The 20,556-nt window shown below is 51.9% G+C and overlaps 1 protein-coding gene across 2 annotated transcripts in view; it reads right to left on the reverse strand.

Moving 5' to 3' along the window:
• Positions 1 to 376: 376 nt before the first annotated feature.
• Positions 377 to 20,556, reverse strand: part of XRCC1 (X-ray repair cross complementing 1) — a 33,008-nt gene continuing 12,828 nt past the window's right edge. Inside the window, exons 3-17 of one of the 2 annotated variants that reach the window (XM_030797386.1) lie at positions 17,700 to 17,810; positions 11,467 to 11,625; positions 10,430 to 10,504; positions 10,222 to 10,333; positions 9,804 to 9,913; positions 9,619 to 9,730; positions 8,877 to 9,135; positions 8,410 to 8,526; positions 4,503 to 4,596; positions 4,213 to 4,345; positions 3,852 to 3,903; positions 3,619 to 3,758; positions 1,948 to 2,038; positions 1,407 to 1,482; positions 377 to 1,300 (exon numbers count right to left, since the gene is read on the reverse strand). In XM_030797386.1, the coding sequence (XP_030653246.1) occupies positions 1,193 to 1,300; positions 1,407 to 1,482; positions 1,948 to 2,038; positions 3,619 to 3,758; positions 3,852 to 3,903; positions 4,213 to 4,345; positions 4,503 to 4,596; positions 8,410 to 8,526; positions 8,877 to 9,135; positions 9,619 to 9,730; positions 9,804 to 9,913; positions 10,222 to 10,333; positions 10,430 to 10,504; positions 11,467 to 11,625; positions 17,700 to 17,810 (1,749 nt within the window). In that variant the 3' untranslated portion in view covers positions 377 to 1,192. Of the gene's footprint in view, positions 1,301 to 1,406; positions 1,483 to 1,947; positions 2,039 to 3,618; positions 3,759 to 3,851; positions 3,907 to 4,212; positions 4,346 to 4,502; positions 4,597 to 8,409; positions 8,527 to 8,876; positions 9,136 to 9,618; positions 9,731 to 9,803; positions 9,914 to 10,221; positions 10,334 to 10,429; positions 10,505 to 11,466; positions 11,626 to 17,699; positions 17,811 to 20,556 lie in introns of both variants that reach the window. The other variant, XM_003281194.4, reaches the window with a different exon arrangement.

Genomic DNA, 20,556 nt, shown 5'->3' on the forward strand with positions numbered 1-20,556 from the left:
ACAATAATAATAATAATAATAAACCACCCTCATCTTAAAGATGTAAAAACAAAGGTCCAGAAAGAGACAGGAGTGAGACTGGTAGTAGCCCTTGGTTGATGAGGCAAAAGTTGGGAAAGGGCTTAGAATGTCCAATAAAAGGTTACGCAAAGGTCAGATCTCAAACCTACCTCTGACCCTGGCATCTGTCCTACTCAAACCCCCTCCCAACCTTCCCACCCTCAGATTAAAGTTCAGGCTTCTCAGCCTGGAGTTCGCAGACCTTCAGGCCAGCCCTGTCCAAAAGACCTTTCTAGAGTGATGCAGATGTTCTCTGTGCTGCCCAATACAGTAGCCACTGAGCAATTGAAATACATGGCCAGTGTGACTATGGAAGTGAAGTTTACATTTCATTTCATTTCATTTTAATTAATTTAAATAGCCACCTGCACCCAGTGGTGATCACACTGAACAGCAGAGCTGCAAGGACTGTACCTGGCTTTCTAAATCTGCCCCCAAAGCCTCTTCACCAAAGGCAGCAATGCTCTCCGGCAGCAGCCTCAGGCTGCTTCCCACCTCCTGACCCATGCTGTGGCCTCTGCCTAGAGCACCATCCCATCCTCTGCCCCGATTCTCTCACAAGCAGCTCAATTCCCACTTAAATGTTGTGGAGCCTTGAAGGGGGTCCAGGGTTTGGGTGGGTTAAAATGTCCCTTCCTCCCATTCTACCTCCTAAATTAGGTGATGTGAAACTACAGTGGTGACATTCATTATACAGCTACTTCTGGAAACCCTGGAGGAAAGGCACTATCCCTGGCCTGGGGACACTGAGGCTTCAGAAGAGAGACAGGCCTCATGGGTACCCAGGCCTCCAGCCACAAAGGGACAGCCAAGACACAGGTGTGGCTCAGAGGGCCAGAACAAGTTGAGGGGCAGTGCTGAGGGTCAGATTCCCAGTTCCCTGCCTCTTGCCAACACAGGGATAAGGGGCCAAGCAGAAGAGACAAAGAGTTCCTTCTCTACCAGATCTCTGATGAAGGTGCCCAGCATTCTTCCCCAGGTCCCAGGGAGCCTCTTAGAGTTTTGGGAGACTCCTGGGTGAGAATAGGCAGCTGCTCCAAACCAACTCAACTTTATTAAATGCATCTTCTGTGTGTGTGTGTGTGTGTGTGTGTGTGTGTATGTGTGTGTGTGTGTAGCACATACTTCAGGCCTACGGCACCACCCCATAGAGCTGGTGAGGAAGTAACTTCTGCTTCTCGTTACAACTGTAGATCCATCGGGGACGAACAAATGCCAGGGAGGGGTTGTCCATCAGGGCCTGTAGGTTGGGGTGGAGTCCATATGGGAATGTGTCATCGAGGGGAGGATGGAGGAGATGCAAAGGTGTGCCAGGGTCTCCCATTCTCTGCCTCTTTGATACTCACCTCCTCAAAGCTGGGATCCCATTCCTGCGCCGTGATCACAAACTGAACCCGGTCGCTCATATAGTCCTCAAGCTCCCTGGCGGGAGAGAAGAAAAGAGGTAGAAGGCACATCAGGGAATCAGCACTGACATCCTACTCCCCAGCCACTCTCAATGGCTGTCCTCACACTGTCCCCACCTATGCCCCCTCTAGGCTGCCTGTGGTGCCTCCATTCTTCCGTGTATCCATCTTGCCACAGCCACAATGACCAGAGCTCCCACAGTGGCTAATCCTCAGGCCGGCCCTTTCAGAAGCAGGGGTAGGGGTAGGGGTAGGGATCCTGGCCGTAGAGAAGAGGAAACTGAGGCGAGCAATGCATCCTGGGCTGCCAGCGGTGGGCAAGCTGGCATTCGGATTCCATGGCCTGTGTCCACCTGCTGGGCATGGCCCTTCTCCATCCTCCTGATGGTCTTCTTTCCCACACCCCCACTCCACCCAGCAGGTCCCTGAGCCCTCCCCTGGATCCATCACCCCTTCCCCACCCCATTCCCTGGAGACTCACCCATTGAAGGCTGTGACATATCGGATGAGTTTCCGCCGCTCGTCCCCAGGGAACTCCCCGTAAAGGAAGAAGTGCTTGCCCTGGAAGAAATCTGCAGGAGAGAAGGAGGCTAAGGTGAGCGTGAGGCCCCAGGAGTTCCCAGGCACCAGACAGGAGTGACGAGGCTGACCCAGCAGATGAGGAGAGGGCTGTCCACATGTGGGCGGGGATTGATGGCAGGCAGTGGCCCCTGCCCAGCAGCCTATCAGAGCCTTTTGGGGAGGTAGGTTGGTTGGTTGGTTGGTTTGCTTTAACAGTAGAAGATACAATGACTATTATTGTGATTTGTTTCTGACAGACAGGCTGGAGCCACTTCCCTCTCTCTTTTTTCTTTTTTCTAAGACAAGGGCTCACTCTGTCGCCCAGGCTGGAGTGCAGTGGCACGATCTTGCCTCACTGCAACCTCTGCCTCCTGGGCTCAAGTGATTCTCCCATCTCAGCCTCCCCAGTAGCTGGGACTACAGGCACGTGCCACCACACCTGGCTAATTTTTAAACTTTTTGTAGAGAGACGGGGTATTGACATGTTGCTCAGGCTGATCTCAAACTCTTGGGCTCAAGCAATCCTCCCACCTCAGCCTCCTGAGTAGCCAGGACTACAGGCACACACTACCCCGCTTGGCTGATTTTTAAAATTTTGTGTAAAGGTGGGGGCGGGGTGGGGGGGGTCTCACTATGTTGCCCAGGCTGGTCTTGAACTCTTGGACTCAAGCAGTCCTCCCACCTCGGCCTCTCAAAGTACAGGGTGAGCCACCGCGCCTGACCTGCCTGGAGCCACTTAATGAGCTTAGTCCAGGCTGAAAACGTCAGTATCTGTCACTTCTTCACCTTTGCTCTCCTTTCCAACCAGTGCCTTTCTTGCTCTGAACTTTAGGGTGGCTCCTTCTTTCTATTTTAAAGTGACTCTCTAGGCCATCAATTTGCTGATGCCACTTTAGGGGCTTTGGAGAATCAAAGCATCTTCCTGCCCATCACCCACAAGGAACTGGGTGGAAATGGCTCTTCTGGAAGCCCCTGAACCAGACCTCTGCACAGCCCATGACTGTCTTTCCTCTGCTCCCTTCATTCTCGAAGCAGCTCTGCCTCCCTGCCCCTCATCCCACAACTCCCTGAAGAGTTTCCCCATTTCCTTTTGTTCTTATTCTTTTACACTGGAAATGCAAACACACAATGTGTGCAGACAGCATCCATGTCCAGAGTGATGGCTGATGTTAAAGCGAACACTGGTGTGTGCCCACCCAGGGCCTGACAGAGAGCAGTGCCCCTGTCACCTGGTATGCCCGGCTTCACCCCAGACCAAAAGAATGGCACCTGGGCAAGTGAAGCACTAGCATGAGGGTAGGACCCTCACCCCTGATGTGAAAAAAAAAGGAGGTCACACCTGGCACATGGCTGCGAGGGGAGTGGTCAGAACAAGAAATCTGGACGGAAGAAAAAGGGACGTCACAGGATGCTGAAAGGAAAGGAACAAGCCTAGCAGAACCTGGAGGTGCTGAGCCAGGGAGTGGGTTGAGGAAGGAGAGGGGAGGCAAGACACCCAGGCAGCAGTGACCCCAGGGCTGGCCAGGGCAAGTCCCAGCTGAGAACTGAGAAGAGAAAATGCCGCTTCAGGAGGGATGGGGGGATTTCCCACCTGGGAGCTCAGGGACTGGCAGATCAGGAGGCTCCTGGTGTTCCTCGTCGTCTGTGTTCTCATCCGTGGAGCCTGCATACGGGTCTTCCCCGTTCTCCTCCTGGCCAGGGGGCGGTCTGTGTTCCTTCTGCTCAGCCACCCTGGGGGTGCCAAGAGGAGTAAGAGTGAACATGCAGGGCAGCCTCCCCTACACCCAAGGCCAGGGATACCCCAAACCCCAGCCCCAGCCCTACCTCCTCAGCTCATCCTCTGTGTCCCCAGAATCTTCCGCCCCGTTGTCCTGTCCTTCTGCAAGTAGAAGCTCAGTCAATGCAAGGCTGCCTTCTCTCCTGTGAAGACTGGCAGCTCTCCCAGTATGGCACAGACACAGACATCTCATGCCCCCGGCCTCAACTGCCCTCCAGATCCAGTCATCTGGGCTCCCAGCCCCTCCTCCCTCTGATCCAGGAGTCCAGGCCCCAGTCCCTCCTCCCTCAGACCCAGGGGTCTAGGTCCCCAGCCCCTCCTCCCTCAGACCCAGGTGTCCAGGACCCAGCCCTTCCTCCCTCAGACACAAGAGTCCAGGCCCCAGCCTCTCCTCTCTCAGAGTCTGACCTGACTGTTCCCCCTCAATGTCTATATCTTCCTGGAGCACTGGTGAGGCTGCTTTGGTCTCTTCAGGGGTTGGGGGCTTCTGGGGTGAGCTGGGTCCAGCTGCCTGAGTGGGCTTGGTTTTGGTCTGGGGGCGCTGAGGAGGGAGAGTGAGTGGGTGAGGAGGGCAGGAACAGTGTGGATGTGATGGGGGGGATAGCTGCAAGAGGCAGGAGTGGGAAGTTTGGGGTGCCACAGCAGACCCATGTCATCCTCCCACTACACCCTCCCCCACTGGACAGGGGGCATCAGACCTTTTGAGGAAGCTTGGGGGCTTCATCTCCGCTGCCGCCGCTGTGAGAGGCCTCATCCTCCTCACTGCTGGAACCTGGCCCTGCCATGAGGTACCTAGGGGACAAATCGGGCCTCAGACAAACAGGCCCAAGGGAAGTGGGGAGGGCGTTCAGGAGGCAACAGCCATTGGCATTTACTAAATACTCACTCTAGTGGGCCTGATGGTCTTGCTCCCAGCGCATTCTCTCCCAGCTCAGGAAGGCCCCAGTGAACCCAGTCAGCCTGGCCACCTGCCCTGCAGACCTGGGTACCCCCTTTCTTCCCCTCCCTGTTTTTTTGTTTTTTTGTTTTTTTGTTTTTTTTTTTTTTGAGACAGAGTCCATTCCGTCGCCAGGCTGGAGTGCAATGGCCTGATCTCGGCTCACTGCAATCTCTCCCTTCAGGTTTGAGCGACTCCCCTGCCTCAGCCTCCCTAGTAGCTGGGATTACAGGTGCACACCACCACGCCCGGCTAATTTTTTATATTTTTAGTAGAGACAGGGTTTCAACATGTTGGCCAGGATGGTCTCGATCTCCTGACCTCATGATCTGCCCCTGTCGGCCTCTGAAAGTGCTGGAATTACAGGCATGAGCCACCACTCCTGGCCTTTTTTTTTTTTTTTTTTTTCTTCGAGACAAGATCTCACTCTGTCACCCAGGATAGAGTGCGGTGGCATGATCTTGGATCACTGCAACCTCCACCTCCCAGGGTTCGAGCGATTCTCCTGCCTCAGCCTCCCCAGTAACTGGAATTACAGGTGTGTGCCACCATGCCTGGCTAATTTTGTGTTTTTTGTTTTGCTTTGTTTTTTTAAGTACATACGAGGTTTCACCACGCTGGCCAGGATGGTCTCGAACTCCTGACCTCAAGTGATCCACCCACCTCAGCCTCTCAAAGTGCTGGGATTACAGGAATGAACCACAGCACCCGGCATTCCCCTCCCTCTTGGGGAAGAAATGTCTCAATTCAGAAAGGAACGAAAAAACGAAAAATCAGAACTTTCCCCTTTAAGAATCAAAGTCAGTTTCTCGTTAGGAAAATACCCACCATTTAAGGGGAAAATCTCAAAGCAAACACATTTTAAAGACTACAACACTATAATCATGGTTCCTTAAGCCACTAACATTCCAGGAAAAGGATTTTCCTAGCTCTAGCAACAGTAGCAGGTTGACACTTACATGGGACTTCCTACATGCCAGGTAGCAAATACTGAGTCACTGAATCTTGACGTAGGTGCTATTTTTGGCCCCATTTTACAGGTGAGGAGACTAAGGCACAGACAGATTATTTAATCTGCCCTAAGCCACAGGGAAGGTATGCAGACGCAAATGAATGTATTAGTTCCATTTTTCTGAGACATACATATTAAGACTCTTCTGCATTTAATTTGGTTGTTTTAAAGCTGGTGAAATGCTGTTTAGGTAAGTCACACTCATAAAACGGTGGCTACAGGAGATTCAGAGGATTTAAAATGTAGTAGTTCATTAACAGTCAATAGTAGGTTTACTTAACTTTTTCTTCAAAGTGCTCTATTCAAAGATTTAAAAAAACTAAATTTGTGCTTATTAGGTATGGAGAGTCATCCTCTTGGGGTCTTCCTTCTACAGTTGAATTTTTATTTTATTTTTATTTTTTGAGACAGAGTCTCGCTCTGTCCCCAGGCTGGAGTGCAGTGGCGTGATCTCGACTCACTTCAACCCCTGCCTCCCAGGTTCAAGGCATTCTCCCGCCTCAGCCTCCAGAGTAGCTGGGGCTACAGGTGTGCGCCACCACGCCCAGCTAATTTTTGTATTTTTTGGTAGAGATGGGGTCTTACCATGTTGGCCAGGCTGGTCTCAAACTCTTGATGTCAAGTGATCCACCCACCTTGGCCTCCCAAAGTGCTGGGATTACAGACGTGAGCCACCGCATTCGGCCGAATTTTTATTTTTGAGATAAGGTCTTGATTTGCCACCTAGACTGGAGTGCAGTGGTGCAATCATGGCTAATTGCAGCCTTGACCTCCTGGGCTCAAGTGATCCTACCACCTCAGCCTCCCAAGTAGCTAACACCTGGATAATTTTTTCATGTTTTGTAGGGATGGGGTCTCACTATGTTGCCCACGTCATATAGTTAATTTTATTTTATAAATGAGTACAAGCCAGAATTTTTAAAACTATAAAATGCTTTGTGAATTCTTTTTGTTAAGACCAGTTGCAAATCCAACACTGTCTTTTTCCCTTTTCTTTCATGCCCTACTTAAGCTCTCCCAGGCAGATAATAACCCAAATCTGGTTCCTTCTGCCCCAAATATAGCACCAGCCCATCCCCTCTTCTGTTCCTGAGGCCCCAGCCTACTCAGGGGTCCTCACCTGCAGCCTCCCCTTGACACTTCATCCCTCCCAACAGAGCCTGCCCCTGCCCCCATCAAATCTTCTGTGACTCCCCTCTGCTCACAGAGGAGGCTCCTAGAGCCAGATGGGCTTCAGAATTTTGAATCTTTCAGATTTCAGAAAGGCAAATGGCTGGTGTACAGATTGTTACATAAACTCCCAGGAGTGCCTGGGGGAGCACCCCATGATCAAACCCACCAATATTTCTGCAGTTAAGACCATGACACACTTAAGAGGATAAAAAAAGTCCACAAATAGCCTCACATTAGTTCAGGATGACTGCAGCGAAATGAGTTTGTGCTGAACCTAGAAAAGAACTTTCAGCTTCTAGAGATGTTTGGATTCCTGAATAACAGATGAGGGTTCTGTGAAGCTGCATGGAGCCCAGTGTGCAGGCCGGGCTCCAGAAGCCCCTTCTGACCTGAGCCCACCCACCTCACAGCCTCACTATCCCCCAAGGCAAATAATTTCTCAAATACACCAGGTACAGCTAACTTCTGAACACACTCAGGCCATGGAGTACAATCCAGTCTCCCCTCCAATCCATGGGCCTCAGATCTGAGCCTGCCTTTCCTCAGTCCAAAGCCTTCCGTGGTTCCTATTGTCCCAGTCCCATTTTTCCTGCCACTTCTTGCCCCCGTGTAAGCTCAGCCTCACCTACAACTCCAGGCAGACAACAGGCTGCCCTGACCTTGTCTCCTCTGCCCAGCATGTTCTCTGCCTCTGTTCAGCCTGAAAAACCTCCCCTGGACCTTGAAGACCCCTCGCTCTCTGCGAGCCACCCCGTGGGGCTTCCACTGCACTGTTACAACAATTCTGATCCTTCATCAAAGTGAGAAGCCTTCAAGGGCAGGGCTCGATGACTGGATCCTCAGCCTTGTACAGTCCAGCCTGACACCAAGCAGGGACTTCTGGGACTCATTTTGGTTTTTGGGTTTTTTTTTGTTGAGATGGAGTCTCGCTCTGTCATCCAGGCCAGAGTGCAGTGGCACGATTTTGGCTCCCAGGTTCAGGCGATTCTCCTGCCTCAGCCTTCCGAGTAGCTGGGATTACAGGCGTGCACCACCATGCCCAGCTAATTTTTGTGTTTTTAGTAGAGACGGGGTTTCACCATGTTGGCCAGGCTGGTCTCGAACTTCTGACTTCAAGTGATCCGTCTGCCTCAGCCTCCCAGAGTGCTGGGATTACAGGCGTGAGCCACTGCACCAGGACTCACTTTGAATGAATGAATATGGACCCTAGCACTTGTTCTCCCACCCCTGAGTTTTTGCACAAACTACTCCTCCAGCCTTTTCTGATAAGCAGGCTTCACAGAGCGCTCTGTGACCTCCCAGGCAGGTCCTCCTTCCCTCATCTGGAGTACCCCAGCCCCTGCCCTGCTCCTCTCAGAAGTCTGCTGACTCTGGTCTGGGACCACCTGTGTTCTCTGCTGGCGGGCCCCAGTCTGACTCCCCTCCAGATCCCTGGCATTGCCCAGCACAGGATAAGGAGCAGGGTTGGTGTGTGTGGCCTCACCTCCGGGAGGGCAGCCGCCGACGCATGCGGTGACAGTCCAGCACCCACTCCTTACGCACGATGCGGCCTCCCAGGCCTAGGACCTGGCTGTACTTGGGGGTGTTGGCAAAGGCACAGCTGGTGGGGGGCAGAAGTGAGGATGCCAGTTAGGTGTGATCTGAGGGGCAAAGGGGAATGAGACCAGGGAGACAGACAGAGAGAGAGAGAGAGAGAGAGAGAGAGAGAGAGACAGACAGACAGACAGATCATGAGATTGAGGTGGGAGAAACAAAAAGAGGTTGGAGACCGAGGGAGAGATGCAAAAATCAGAGAGAAGACAAAGGCTACAGAGTGCAGGTGAGTAAGAAAGCGAGTGAGAGAGAGAGAAAGCACGCAGCATAGTGGACACAGAGAAAGCACAAGGTGGAGGAGACACAGGGAGCTGGGGGAGAAACTGCAGCGGTGCAGGGAGGGGGGCGCAAGCCTACATGAGGTGCGTGCTGTCCTGGGTCCAGTCTGGCCGATACTTGGCCCCAAGCTCTAGGGCCTTATCTCGCAGCTCGGAGCGGAAGGGGTTCTGGAAGCCACTCAGCACCACTACCACACCCTGAAGGATCTTCCCCAGCTCCTCTGGGCCAGCTCGGGGTCGTCTGGGCTCGGTGCCTTCTCCTCGGGGTTTGCCTGTCACTGCCCCCTGTGCTGGGGCAGGGACTGGGGCTGTGGCTGGGGTACGAGTGGGAGCTGGCACTGGAGAAGACAAAGAGTAGATTCAGTTAGCACCACTGGGGCTCAGCCCCCAGCCCCTCCTCCCTCAGACCCAGCAGTCCAGGCCCCAGCCCCTCCCACCTCAGACCCAGCAGTCCAGGCCCCAGCCCCTCCTCCCTCAGACCCAGGAGTCCAGGCCCCCAGCCCCTCCTCCCTCAGACCCAGGGGTCCAGGGCCCAACCTCTCCTCCCTCAGACCCAGGGGTCCAGGCCCCCAACCCCTCCTCTCTCAGACCCAGGGGTCCAGGCTCCCAGCCCCTCCTCCCTCAGACCCAGGAGTTCAGGCCCTCAGCCCCTCCTCCCTCAGATTCAGGAATCCGGGCCCCCAGCCGCTCCTCCCTCAGACCCAGGGGTCCAAGCCCCCAGCCCTTCCTCCCTCAGATTCAGGACAGCAGGCTCCAGCCCCTCTTCCCCTAGGACACAGGAGCACAGGCCCCTATGGGAACAAGGGATCTAGTTAGCTCACATTTAGGTCTCTTGGGAACAGATGGCGACAGCTGGGCTGGTGGTTTGCTAGGGGTCTTCTTTTCTTCTTGGTTCAAATCCAACTTCCTCTTCCCTTTGGGAGACTCCTGAGGCTGAGGGGATGGGGATGGATTGAGGCCTCCAGCTTCTCCCCTCCTCTACCCCACTAAAGTCTGATGATTTCACCTTAGAGGTGCTGCCTACGGCCCTGGAGACTGGAGAGGCTGAGGAGGCAGCACTAGAAGCCTGGAGGGTAGCAGCTGCGTAGCTGGGTCCTGCCGGGTCGCTGGCTGTGACTATGAAGGGAGAAAGTGGATCCAGGATGAGAGGGCTGAGCCCCAAGACCCTTTCATTCCTATCTATGGGACACAGAGTATTGTTGCCAAAACCCACCTGTGATCCAGGAGTCCCAGCCCCCAGACCTCTCATCCCTCAGGACACAAGAGGCCAGGCCCACCTTCCTGCCCCTGAGACCCCGGAGTCCAGGACTGCACTACCCTCCTCCCTCAGACCTAGGAATCTGAGCTCCAGCCCCCTCTACCCTCAGACCCACGAGTCTAGGTCTCAACCCTACTCACTTAGGGCCCCGGTTGTCAGAGCTCACCTGGGGATGTCTTGTTGATCCGGCTGAAGAAGAGAGCCCCCGGCCTTAGAGAGTTGGTGCTCTCATCCTCCTCCTTCACACGGAACTGGCCAAGCTTGGTCACTGTCACCTTCTAAGGTCCCACAAGGTCAGTGTTATAGGTGGGCTGCTGGTGAGTGGGGGTGGAGAGGCAGGGAGAAGGCCATGGGGAGCGACGGGTACAGCTTACCTGGGACGGGGCCTCTGCCTCATCTTTGTCTGGGGGGCTATGAAACCGTACAAAACTCAAGCCAAAGGGGGAGTCCTGGGAAAGGAGGGGTGGGAGTCAGGGAGTCTGGCCCAAGGACAGAGGCCAGTCCCCAAGACCCTTTCACTCAGGGAAACCCCTTCCTGGCTCTTTCCCTCTCATGAACACCCATGTTGAAGGAGGGGCCCTGGTGATGGTGATGACAATTATAGGATTAAGCTGTTATGACTGAGCCCTAACTCTGAGTCTGGCTCCAAGCCCTTTTCACGCATTAGCTCTTTGAGCAATTGGCAGAGTCTACTGGGTGTCCCAGCGAATCCACTGCCCTATGCACAAAGTCCTGCCTGTGGAATGGGAGGGAGTGCTGCGTGCCACTTCCAGAACACCGAAGTGTTCCAGGCTCTCTCCTCTGCCAGCTGGATGCGGAGCCAGAAAATAGGAGAAGACTGGGTCCCTGCATGACCTCATAAGGAGAAGCCAGCTGACAGGCTAAACACTCCCCAGGACAGTTACCTGGGCAAGAAGCACACCTTTAGTGTGTGGCATCATCACATATTCCAGTCTCACTGTTACCACAGCTTTTAGCATCCCTTAACCTACAGCAACCCTATAAGGATGAGGAAATGGAGGCCCAGAGAGCGTAAGTCACTTGCCCAAGATCACACAGCTAAAAAGTGGTATAGCCAGGACGTGAACTCAGTTATCAGACTCCAGATCTCCTGATGTTAACTACTAGGCCCACTCTACTAGGCCACCTCTCTAACAAGTCAGTTCCCCTCCTCCGATTCCCCTCTGAGATGCTGCAGTTCACCCTTCCTAGATTCCCTCAGGGAGATGAAACTTCTCATTACAGGAAAGATCCCAAACCCATTTCGGGGAACGCAGGGACCCAGCCTCCCCATAATCCCATGGGACACCAGCTGTCTACTCCTCCCAGCCCTGTGGGACTCAATATTGGCCCTTATTTCCCTCCTTGCCCAGAACCAAGGACTCTGCACCCTGGCTCCCACCCTAGGTACCTTGCTGTAGGGCTGGCTGCAAACAATTTTGACCCGGTCCCAGCGCTTCTCGGCGGCTGCCCGGACCAGTTTGTCAGGCCCAAACATGCGAACGCGGTTGGGGTTTGAGCCACTGCGGCTCTCGGAAGGGGACATGAAAGATGAGGTGACCAGAAGGACCTGGGTGGGAGAAGCCACAGTGCATGAGAACCAGGGCAGACTGGCTTAGATGAGAGCTTCTAGGGGCTGGGGAAGAGGGCACAGGGCCCACGTAGGGGACTGGGAGCCACTAGAATGTAGCTTGGGCCTAGATGTCTCCAGACCCTTTGTTTCTAGGCCTTGTTTCCTGCCCTGACACAGGCCCCAGAGGGATCTTTTTATCCTCCAGATGTGAGCGACCCTTATCTAAATTCTCCCATGGAGTCTTCCATATCTGGCAATACAGCGGGCTACATGTCCTAAGGAACTTTACCAGCAGAGAATATTCAGTACACTGGCACAATATTCAAACACCTTTTGGAAATGCACAGGTGAGTCAGAGGAAAGGCAAGGGGAATTACTAGAGGCTGGAAATGAGAGAACAGAATCCAGAGAGTCAGGCGAGCTGCACTAAGTATTAAGTGATTGTTTCTCAGCTCAAACCTACCCTCTACAACTCATCTCTGTGATCTGGGCCCGCACTAGGCAAACCACATTTCTGCTTCCCTAGCTGATCGTAACCAGGCTCTGCCAATAGGGGGAGCGAGAGAGAGAGGCTGCAAGACTGCAGGAGGGAGGAGGGACCTGCTTCTAGTGCATTTGCAGATCCTGTGAGCATCACCCCCAGTTAAGTTTCTGCTGCTGCAGTGGTTCCTGCCTGCAGCAGCAGATGAATCCAGTTTGCAGTGTCCCAATACCACCAGAAACAGCCACATTCAGCCCCTCTGAGCAGCCGGTGGGGAAGGAAGCCCTCCTCAAACAATCTGAATTTCAGCTCCTGGGGCCCCACCTCCAAGTTTCCAAACATCTACGTTTCAATAATTCCTGCCCCTTTTTTTTGTTCCCCCAACCCCGGGAGTGGTAGCTACTCCCTGCAGTTGCTTCTCCCTCATATCCTAGTCTTCTAGTAACACCTAGTTACTGGTTCTTTCTATCAAATTATCTGTTAAAATAACTGGTGTGGTTTTAGTCTCCTGGCAGGACCCTGACTGACCCGGCAGCACTAATGTTGGTAGTTTGTCGTGGTGCTGATCCCAGGCGGCAAATAACTTGATTTTATTTATTATTATTTTTTTTTTAAGAGACAGGGTCTTTATCTGTCACCCAGGCTGGAGTGCAGTGGTGCGATCATAGCTCACTGCAGCCTCAACCTCCGGGGCTCAAGTGATTCTCCCACCTTGGCCTCTGAGTAGCTGGGTCTAGAGATGCACGACACCACACCTGGCTAATTTTTTATTTTTTGTAGAGGCAGGGTCTTGCTATGTTGCCCAGGCTGGTCCTGAACTCCTGGCCTCAAATGATCCTCTCACCTCAGCCTCCCAAAGCTATGGAAGTACAAGTGTAAGCCACCATACCCAGCTAGAACTTGATCTTTAAGAGTTATGCACGTGGTGGTGAAAGAGAACAAGAGAGGAAACCTAGGCTCCAAGCAAGGGAGAGTGGCATCTCAGAGATCCCCACCACATTGCATAGAACTGAGGACTCCCCAAAGGCAACGCCCATACTAGTTACATGAAGGGGAAATGAACCTGTGGAAAGAGTCCCTGGGAGGCCTGTCTGTCTTGGCCTTAGCTTGGGGGGACACCAAAGAAAAGGTGAAAATTCTTCTCTGGAGAACTCCTCCCAAGTCTGTTTTCTCAAGGAATTTAGAGTAGAAATTCATGTTAGCAATCTGCACTGAAAAACCCAAGCTGAGGCCAGGCGCAGTGGCTCACGCCTGTAATCCCAGCACTTTGGGAGGCCAAGGCAGGCGGATCACTTGAGGTTAGGAGTTCAAGACCAGCCTGGCCAACATGGTAAAACCCCATCTCTACTAAAAATACAAAACTTAAGCCAGGCATGGTGGCAGGCGCCTGTTGTCCCAGCTGCTCAGGAGGCTGAGGCACGAGAATTGCTTGAACCCGGGAGGCGGAGGTTGCAGTGAGCTGAGATCGCACCATTGTACTTAAGCCTGGGGGACAAGAGGCCAGGAGTTCAAGACCAGCCTGGCCAATATGGTGAAAATCCATCTTTACTAAAAATACAAAAATTAGCTGGACATGGTGGTAGGCACCTATAATCCCAGCTACTCGAGAGGCTGAGGCACAAGAATTGCTTGAACCCAGGAGTTGGAGGTGATGGTGAGCCGAGATTGTGCCACTGCACTCCAGCCTGGGTGACAGAGCAAGACTCTGCCAAAAAACAAAAAACGAAACAAAAAGACTGGGCACAGTGGCTTACGCCTGTAATCCCAGCACTTTGGGAGGCCAAAGCAGGCGGATCACGAGGTCAGGAGATCGAGACCATCCTGGCCAACATGGTGAAACCCCGTCTCTACTAAAAATACAAAAAATTAGCTGGGCGTGGTGGCACGTGCCTGTAGTCCCAGCTACTTGGGAGGCTGAGGCAGGAGAATCACTTGAACCCAGGAGGTGGAGGATGCAGGGAGCCAAGATCGCGCCACTGCACTCCAGCCTGGCGACAGAGTGAGACTCTGTCTCAAAAAAAAAAAAAAAAAAAAGATGAATGCAGCCACTTTGGTTGGGTATATTTTGTTACTGACTTAGTCTCTTTTCTAACTGACATGCTGTGAAATTTATAAAATTGGACAATAAAGCCTTTTGCTGAGAAAAACAGAACATAACTATAGCTCTCTTTGTGCACAGCTGATTGGGCAAAGGAAACAAGAAAGACAATTATACAGAAGGGAAGCTTTCTTCCTGACCTTGACTATACTTGTTTATAAAAGGCCTGATTTGGAGCTGACAGGGAAGCCGCATTTATCATCTGGTGACTAACATGGGAAAACCCCATCCTACTAAATACAAAAAAAATAGCCAAGCATGGAGGCACAGGCCTGTAATCCAAGATACTTGGGAGGTTAAGATGGAGAATCGTTTGTACCTGGGAGGCGGAGGTTGCAGTGAGCCGAGATTGCACCACTGCACTCCAGCCTGGGCAACAAGAGCAAAATTCCGTCCCAAAAAAAAAAAAAAAAAAAAGGAGGGAGGGAGAATGGAAGGAAGGAAGGCTCCTGTGACTTTGGGTTTGTGCCTTTGATGTTTTTGAAGAGTAGAGGTCAGTGATTTTTGTCAGATATCACTTATTGTACAAAATATCTGATGTTTCCTTGTGATTAATTTAGGTTGCACACTTTGGCCAGAATACCACAGAAGTGATGTGTAATATACAGTTGATTTTGTATATTGACTTCTCATCTTGTGACCTTCACTTACTAAACCTTGTAGTTTGTCTAGATCTCTTGGGATTTTCTGCATAGACAATCACATCATCTGTGAAAAAAGATAGTTTTTTCTTTTTCTCACCTTGTCACACTGACTAGTGCAAAGTTGGGCAAGGTGATGCAAGCCTGTAGTCCCAGCTACTTGAGGAGCTGTGGCAGGAGGATCACTTGAACCCGGGAGGACAAGGCTGCAGTGAGCTGAGATTGTGCCACTGCACTCCAGCCTGGGTGACAAAGTGAGACCTCGTTTCAAAAAAAAAGAGTAGGCCAGGTACACACAGTGGCTCACATGTGTAATCCTAGCACTTTGGGAGGCCGCAGCAGGTGGATCACCTGACCTCAGGAGTTCAAGACCAGCCTGGGCAACATAGTGAAACCCTATTTCTACAAAAAATATTTAAAAATTAGCTGGGCATGGTGGCTACCACTAGCTACTCGGGGGCTGAGGCAGGAGGATCACTTGAGCCCAGGAGGCAGAGGTTGCAGTGAGCTGAGATCATGCCACTGTACTCCAACCTGAGCAACACAGTGAGACCCCCATCTCAAATAAATAAATAAATAAATAAATGAAATAAATGAAATGAAATGAAATACATGGTTAAAAAAAGAGACAGTTTGGTATTGGCGTAAAGAAAAATATACATATCAATGGAACAGAGAAGAGAGTACAGAAATAAACCCATACATATGGTTAATTAATTCTCAACAAGGAGTCAAAATGATTCAATGAGAAAAGGGAAGTCTTTTTTTTTTTTTTTTAAGTATTTTCAGCCAGGTGCAGTGGCTCAGGCCTGTAATCCCAATACTTTGGGAGGCCGAGGTGGGAGGATCACTTTAAGCTCAGGAGTTCAAGACCAGCCAGGCAATGTAGTGAAACCCCATTTCTACAAAAAATTTTTTAAAAAAATTAGCTGGGCATGGCGGCTGCTCATACCTATAGTCCCAGCTACTCAGGAGGCTGAGGCTGGAGAATCCCTTGAGTCTGGGAAGTGGAGGTTGCAGTGAGCCAAGATCATGCCACTGTACTCCAGCCTGGCCAACGGAGTGAGACTCTGTCTTAAAATAAATAAAATAAATAAATAAGCATTGTCAACAAACATATAAAAAAGACACAGAAAAGGGCCGGGCGCGGTGGCTCACACCTGTAATCCCAGCACTTTGGGAAGCCAGGGTAGGCAGATCACAAGGTCAGGAGATCGAGACCATCCTGGCTAACACGGTGAAACCCTGTCTCTACTAAAAATACAAAAAATTAGCCGGGCGTGGTGGTGGGCTCCTGTAGTCCCAGCTACTCGGGAGGCTGAGGCAGAATGGCGTGAACCCGGGAGGCGGAGCTTGCAGTGAGCCAAGATCGCGCCACTGCACTCCAGCCTGGGCGACAGGGTGAGACTCCATCTCAAAAAAAAAAAAGATACAGAAAAAATAAACCTTATCCCCTGCTTCACACAATACACGAAAATTCACTTGAGATGAAACAGAGATCTAAATGTAAAATCTAAAAATAGAAAGCTTCTAGAAGAAAACATAGGAGACAGGCAGAATAACAGCACCTCAAAGATGTCTACGTCCTAATCCCTGAACCTGGAAATGTGGCAGAAGGCACTTTGCAGATGTGATGAACTTGAAGATGTTGAAATGGGGGAGATGCCCCTGGATTATCCGGGTAGGCCAAGTGTCATCATAAGGGTCTTTATAAGAAAGGAGGGCTGGGTGTGGTGGCTCATGCCTGTAATCCTACCACTTTGGGAGGCTGGGGTGGGTGGATCGCTTGAGCCCAGGAGTTTGAGACCAGCCTGGGCAACACAGTGAAACCCTCTCTCTACAAAAAATAACAAAGGTTAGCCAGGAGTGGTGGTGTGCACCTGTAGCCCCGGCTACTTGGGAGGCTGAGGTGGGAGAATCGCTTGAACCTCGGAGGCAGAAGTTGCAGTGAGCTGAGATCATGCCACTGTACTCCAGCCTGGGCAACGGAAATGAAACCCTGTCTCAAGAAAAAAAAAAATGAACAAAAGAAAAAGAAGGCCGGGCGCAGTGGCTCACGCCTATAATCCCAGCATTTTGGGAGGCTGAGGCGGGCAGATCACGAGGTCAGGAGTTCGAGACCAGCCTGGCCAATACGGTGAAACCCCGTCTCTACTAAAAATACAAAAAAAAAAGTTAGCTGGGCGTGGTGGTGGGCACCTGTAGTCCCAGCAACTCGGGAGGCCGAGGCAGAAGAATAGCTTGAACCCGGGAGGCAGAGGTTGCAGTGAGCCAAGATCACACCAGTGCACTCACTCCAGCCTGGGCAACAGAGCAAGACTCCATCTCAAAAAAAAAAAAAAAAAAGAAAAGAAAAGAAAAAGAAAAAAAGAAGGCAAGAGAGTCAGAATTGGAGAAGTAACCATGGAAGTGGAAGCAGGCATTAGTGACAGGAGTGCTGGCTTTGATGAAGGAAGGGTCACAAGCTGAGGAGGGCAGATGGACTCTAGAAGCTGAAATAGCCAAGGAAATGGATTCTCCCCTAGAGCCTCCACAAGGAACACGGCTCTGCCCACACCTAGATTTTAGCCCAGTGAGAGTGATTTCAGACTTCTGACCTCCAGAACAGTCAAATAATATATTTGTGTCATTTTAAGCCATGATCCAAACTTGCTCTCTTCCCTGATGTGCAGTTTACCGCCCTGTGTCTGCCTTCTGTCTCCTCTGTACACTGGGTGATCCTCCAGAGGGCAGCAATCAGGTGTGACTCACATCTGCCCCATGTCTTCCCAGGCCCAGGCCCTGGGGGAGACGGTGATATGAGCATGAGGGGCAGAGGTCAGTATGGGATCCATCTCATAGCCCTGCTTACCTCATAGTCTTGCTCCCCAGCGCCTCCAGCTGAACTGCCCACCAGCACCTCCACGAAAGCTGAGCCATCATTCCCGATGTCCACACTGTGTATCTGCTCCTCCTTCTCCAACTGTGGGCAGAGAGAGAGGCCACTGTCAGTGCCTGCTCTGCCTCTGGGCTCACGGTGGGACCTCAGGATGAATCTCCTTTGGATCACCATGTCCCTGCAACGCCAACTCTGTGAGGGGGCACACCAGGGTTGAGTGGTGCCATGTGTCCCCTCCATGCAGCACAGGGTATGGCATGGAGCAGGAACTCACAAAATAGTCACTGAATGAATGCATACGTGCCCACCCCACACATACCTGCTTCCCTGACCTCTCCAGACTCCACCAGGTCAGCCTATCACACGCCGCCATGGAGCTCTCCTTGGTAAGCACTTGCCAGAGTTATAACTTTATTCAAATCATCATGCAGACAAACAGCACATGTCACCCCTCACCCACAATCGCAGAGGACTCCAGGAAACCTCCCTGAGGGCAAGGGCTTTGTCCGATCTTGCTCACCACTGGTTCCTGGGTTTGAATCCCAGCTGTGCTGCACACTAGCTGTATGACCATGCCAGTTAACCTTTTGGAGCCTCAGTTTTCTCATCTGTAAAATGGGAATGACCACCATATCTAGGATCATGCACATAAATAATGGCCACAGGGCATGGCGAAGAGTAGGCAATTAACTGCTGTCAGTCAGGAGGTATTATTAGTCAGTGCTAGACAACTATCTGTTGAAAGAAGAAAAGAGCTACCCGTAGGAGGGCTCATCTCAAAGGATCTGCCATTCCTGTCTGACAGATGAAGATGCAGAAAGCCGTGCGAGCCGTGCGGGCACGGGAGGCAGTTAGGTTGAGGCAAGTGTCCTGCCTTCCAGTTTGGGGCTCTTTTATTAGGATCCTAGAATGACGCATTATTACAACTCTCAAAGGTACCTAGGCCAGGTGCAGTGGCTCAAGCCTGTAAATCCAGCACTCTACGAGGCCAAGGCAGTGGATCACTTGAGGCCACCCTGGCCAACATGGCAAAACCCCTTCTCTACTAAAAATATAAAATATAGCCAGGCATGGTGACACATGCCTGTAGTCCCAGCTCTTCAAGAGGCTGAGGCACAAGAATCTCTTGAACCTAGGAGGCAGAGGTTGCAGTAAGCAGAGATCATGCCACTGCACTCCAGCCTGGGTGACACAGCGAGACTCTGTCTCAAAAAAAAAAAACAAGGTACCTAGTCCACCACCCTACACTGCCCTCTCCCACCCCTGGTGATGACAGATGCTCCAATCTGCTCTATTGCCTCCCTGTCAGATCATCTAGACATCACCTGCACACTGCTATCAACAGGAACACCACTGTATGGGAGGAGGGAGCCTGGACTTGGGGTGAGGTAGGCCTGGGCTCAAATACAGCAATGCCATTTCCAACCTGCACAACCTTGGGTGACGTAGTCAACGTCTCTGTGAGGCAGTTTCCTCACATGCAAAAAGGGAAGATGGTCATAACCCTCCCTCCTTGGCCAAGCGCAGTGGCTCACATCTCTATAACCAGCACTTTGGGAGGCTGAGGTGGGAGGATCACTTGAGGCTGGGAGTTCATGACCAGCCTGGGCAACATAGCCAGACCTTGTCTCTACAAAAATTACAAAAATTAGCCAGGCATGGTGGCACATACCTGTGGTCCCAGCTACTCAGGAGGCTGAGGAAGGAGGATCACTTGAGCCTGGGGAGGTCAAGGCTGCAGTGAGTCATGTTCGCATCACTGTACTCTGGGCGACAGAGTGATAAGACCTTGTCCTCAGACCTTGTCCTTCAGACCTCCCTCTGAAGGAAGTTGAGATGACACAGAATTAACAACTATAACCACAACTGCAGCCAACATCCGAGTGCGCTGAGCGCTCCTGGTGTGCCAGACTCCTGCTAATAATACATGTAGCTACTCTCCTGCAATGGCTCTGCCAGGCAGTTGCTATAATTATCTCTATCTTACACATGAGCAAACGGAGGCAGGAAGTGGTTATGTAACTTCACAGCTGGTGGGTGGCAAAGCCGGACCGGAACCCAGGCAGGCTGGCGACAGTCCACGAGTGCTCCTCCATCACACCACTGACGTGCTAGAGGAGGAAGATGGTGTTGGAGGAAGGGCTTGCCTAAGGCTGAGGCCGGCAGACCTCCTGCTGACTCCCCTGCCTCCACCACCACTCCCAGCCCTGGGCCCTGGGCAGTGTACAGTGCTGCCTGGGCTCATGAGATGTCCCAGTCTGGGCCCGGTGCAGTGGCTCACACCCGTAATACCAGCACTTTGGGAGGCTGAGACAGGTGAATCGCTTGAGGTCAGGAGTTTGAGACTAGCCTGGCCAACATGGTGAAACCCTGTCTCTACTAAAAATACGAAAATTAAAATTAGCCGGGCATGGTGGTGAGCGCCTGTAATCCCAGATACTGGGGAGGCTGAGGCAGGAAAATCACTTGAACCCGGGAGGCAGAGGTTGCAGTGAGCCGAGATTGTGCCACTGCACTCCAGCTTGGGCGATAGAGTGAGACTCTGCCTCAAAAAAAACAAAAACAAACAAACAAACAAAAAAAAACAAGAAGTCCCAGTCTGACTGCTCCCCAGGCCAGGCTTGGTGACTTTCCACCAACCACAACGGCCTCCCTTCTGTGCCAAGAACAGTCTGGCTCCTTCCCACCGCAGGGCCTCTGCACCTGCCAATCCCCCTGTCTGGACCACTTTTCCCTCAAACATATCCATAGCTGGGTAAAAGTTTGCCTTCTGTGCTTCAGGTGCCCACTCAGATGTCACTTCAGACCATAAGTAACCTACCTCGCCCCC

Source organism: Nomascus leucogenys, chromosome 17 (assembly GCF_006542625.1).
Source record: "Nomascus leucogenys isolate Asia chromosome 17, Asia_NLE_v1, whole genome shotgun sequence".
Taxonomy (NCBI): domain Eukaryota; kingdom Metazoa; phylum Chordata; class Mammalia; order Primates; family Hylobatidae; genus Nomascus; species Nomascus leucogenys.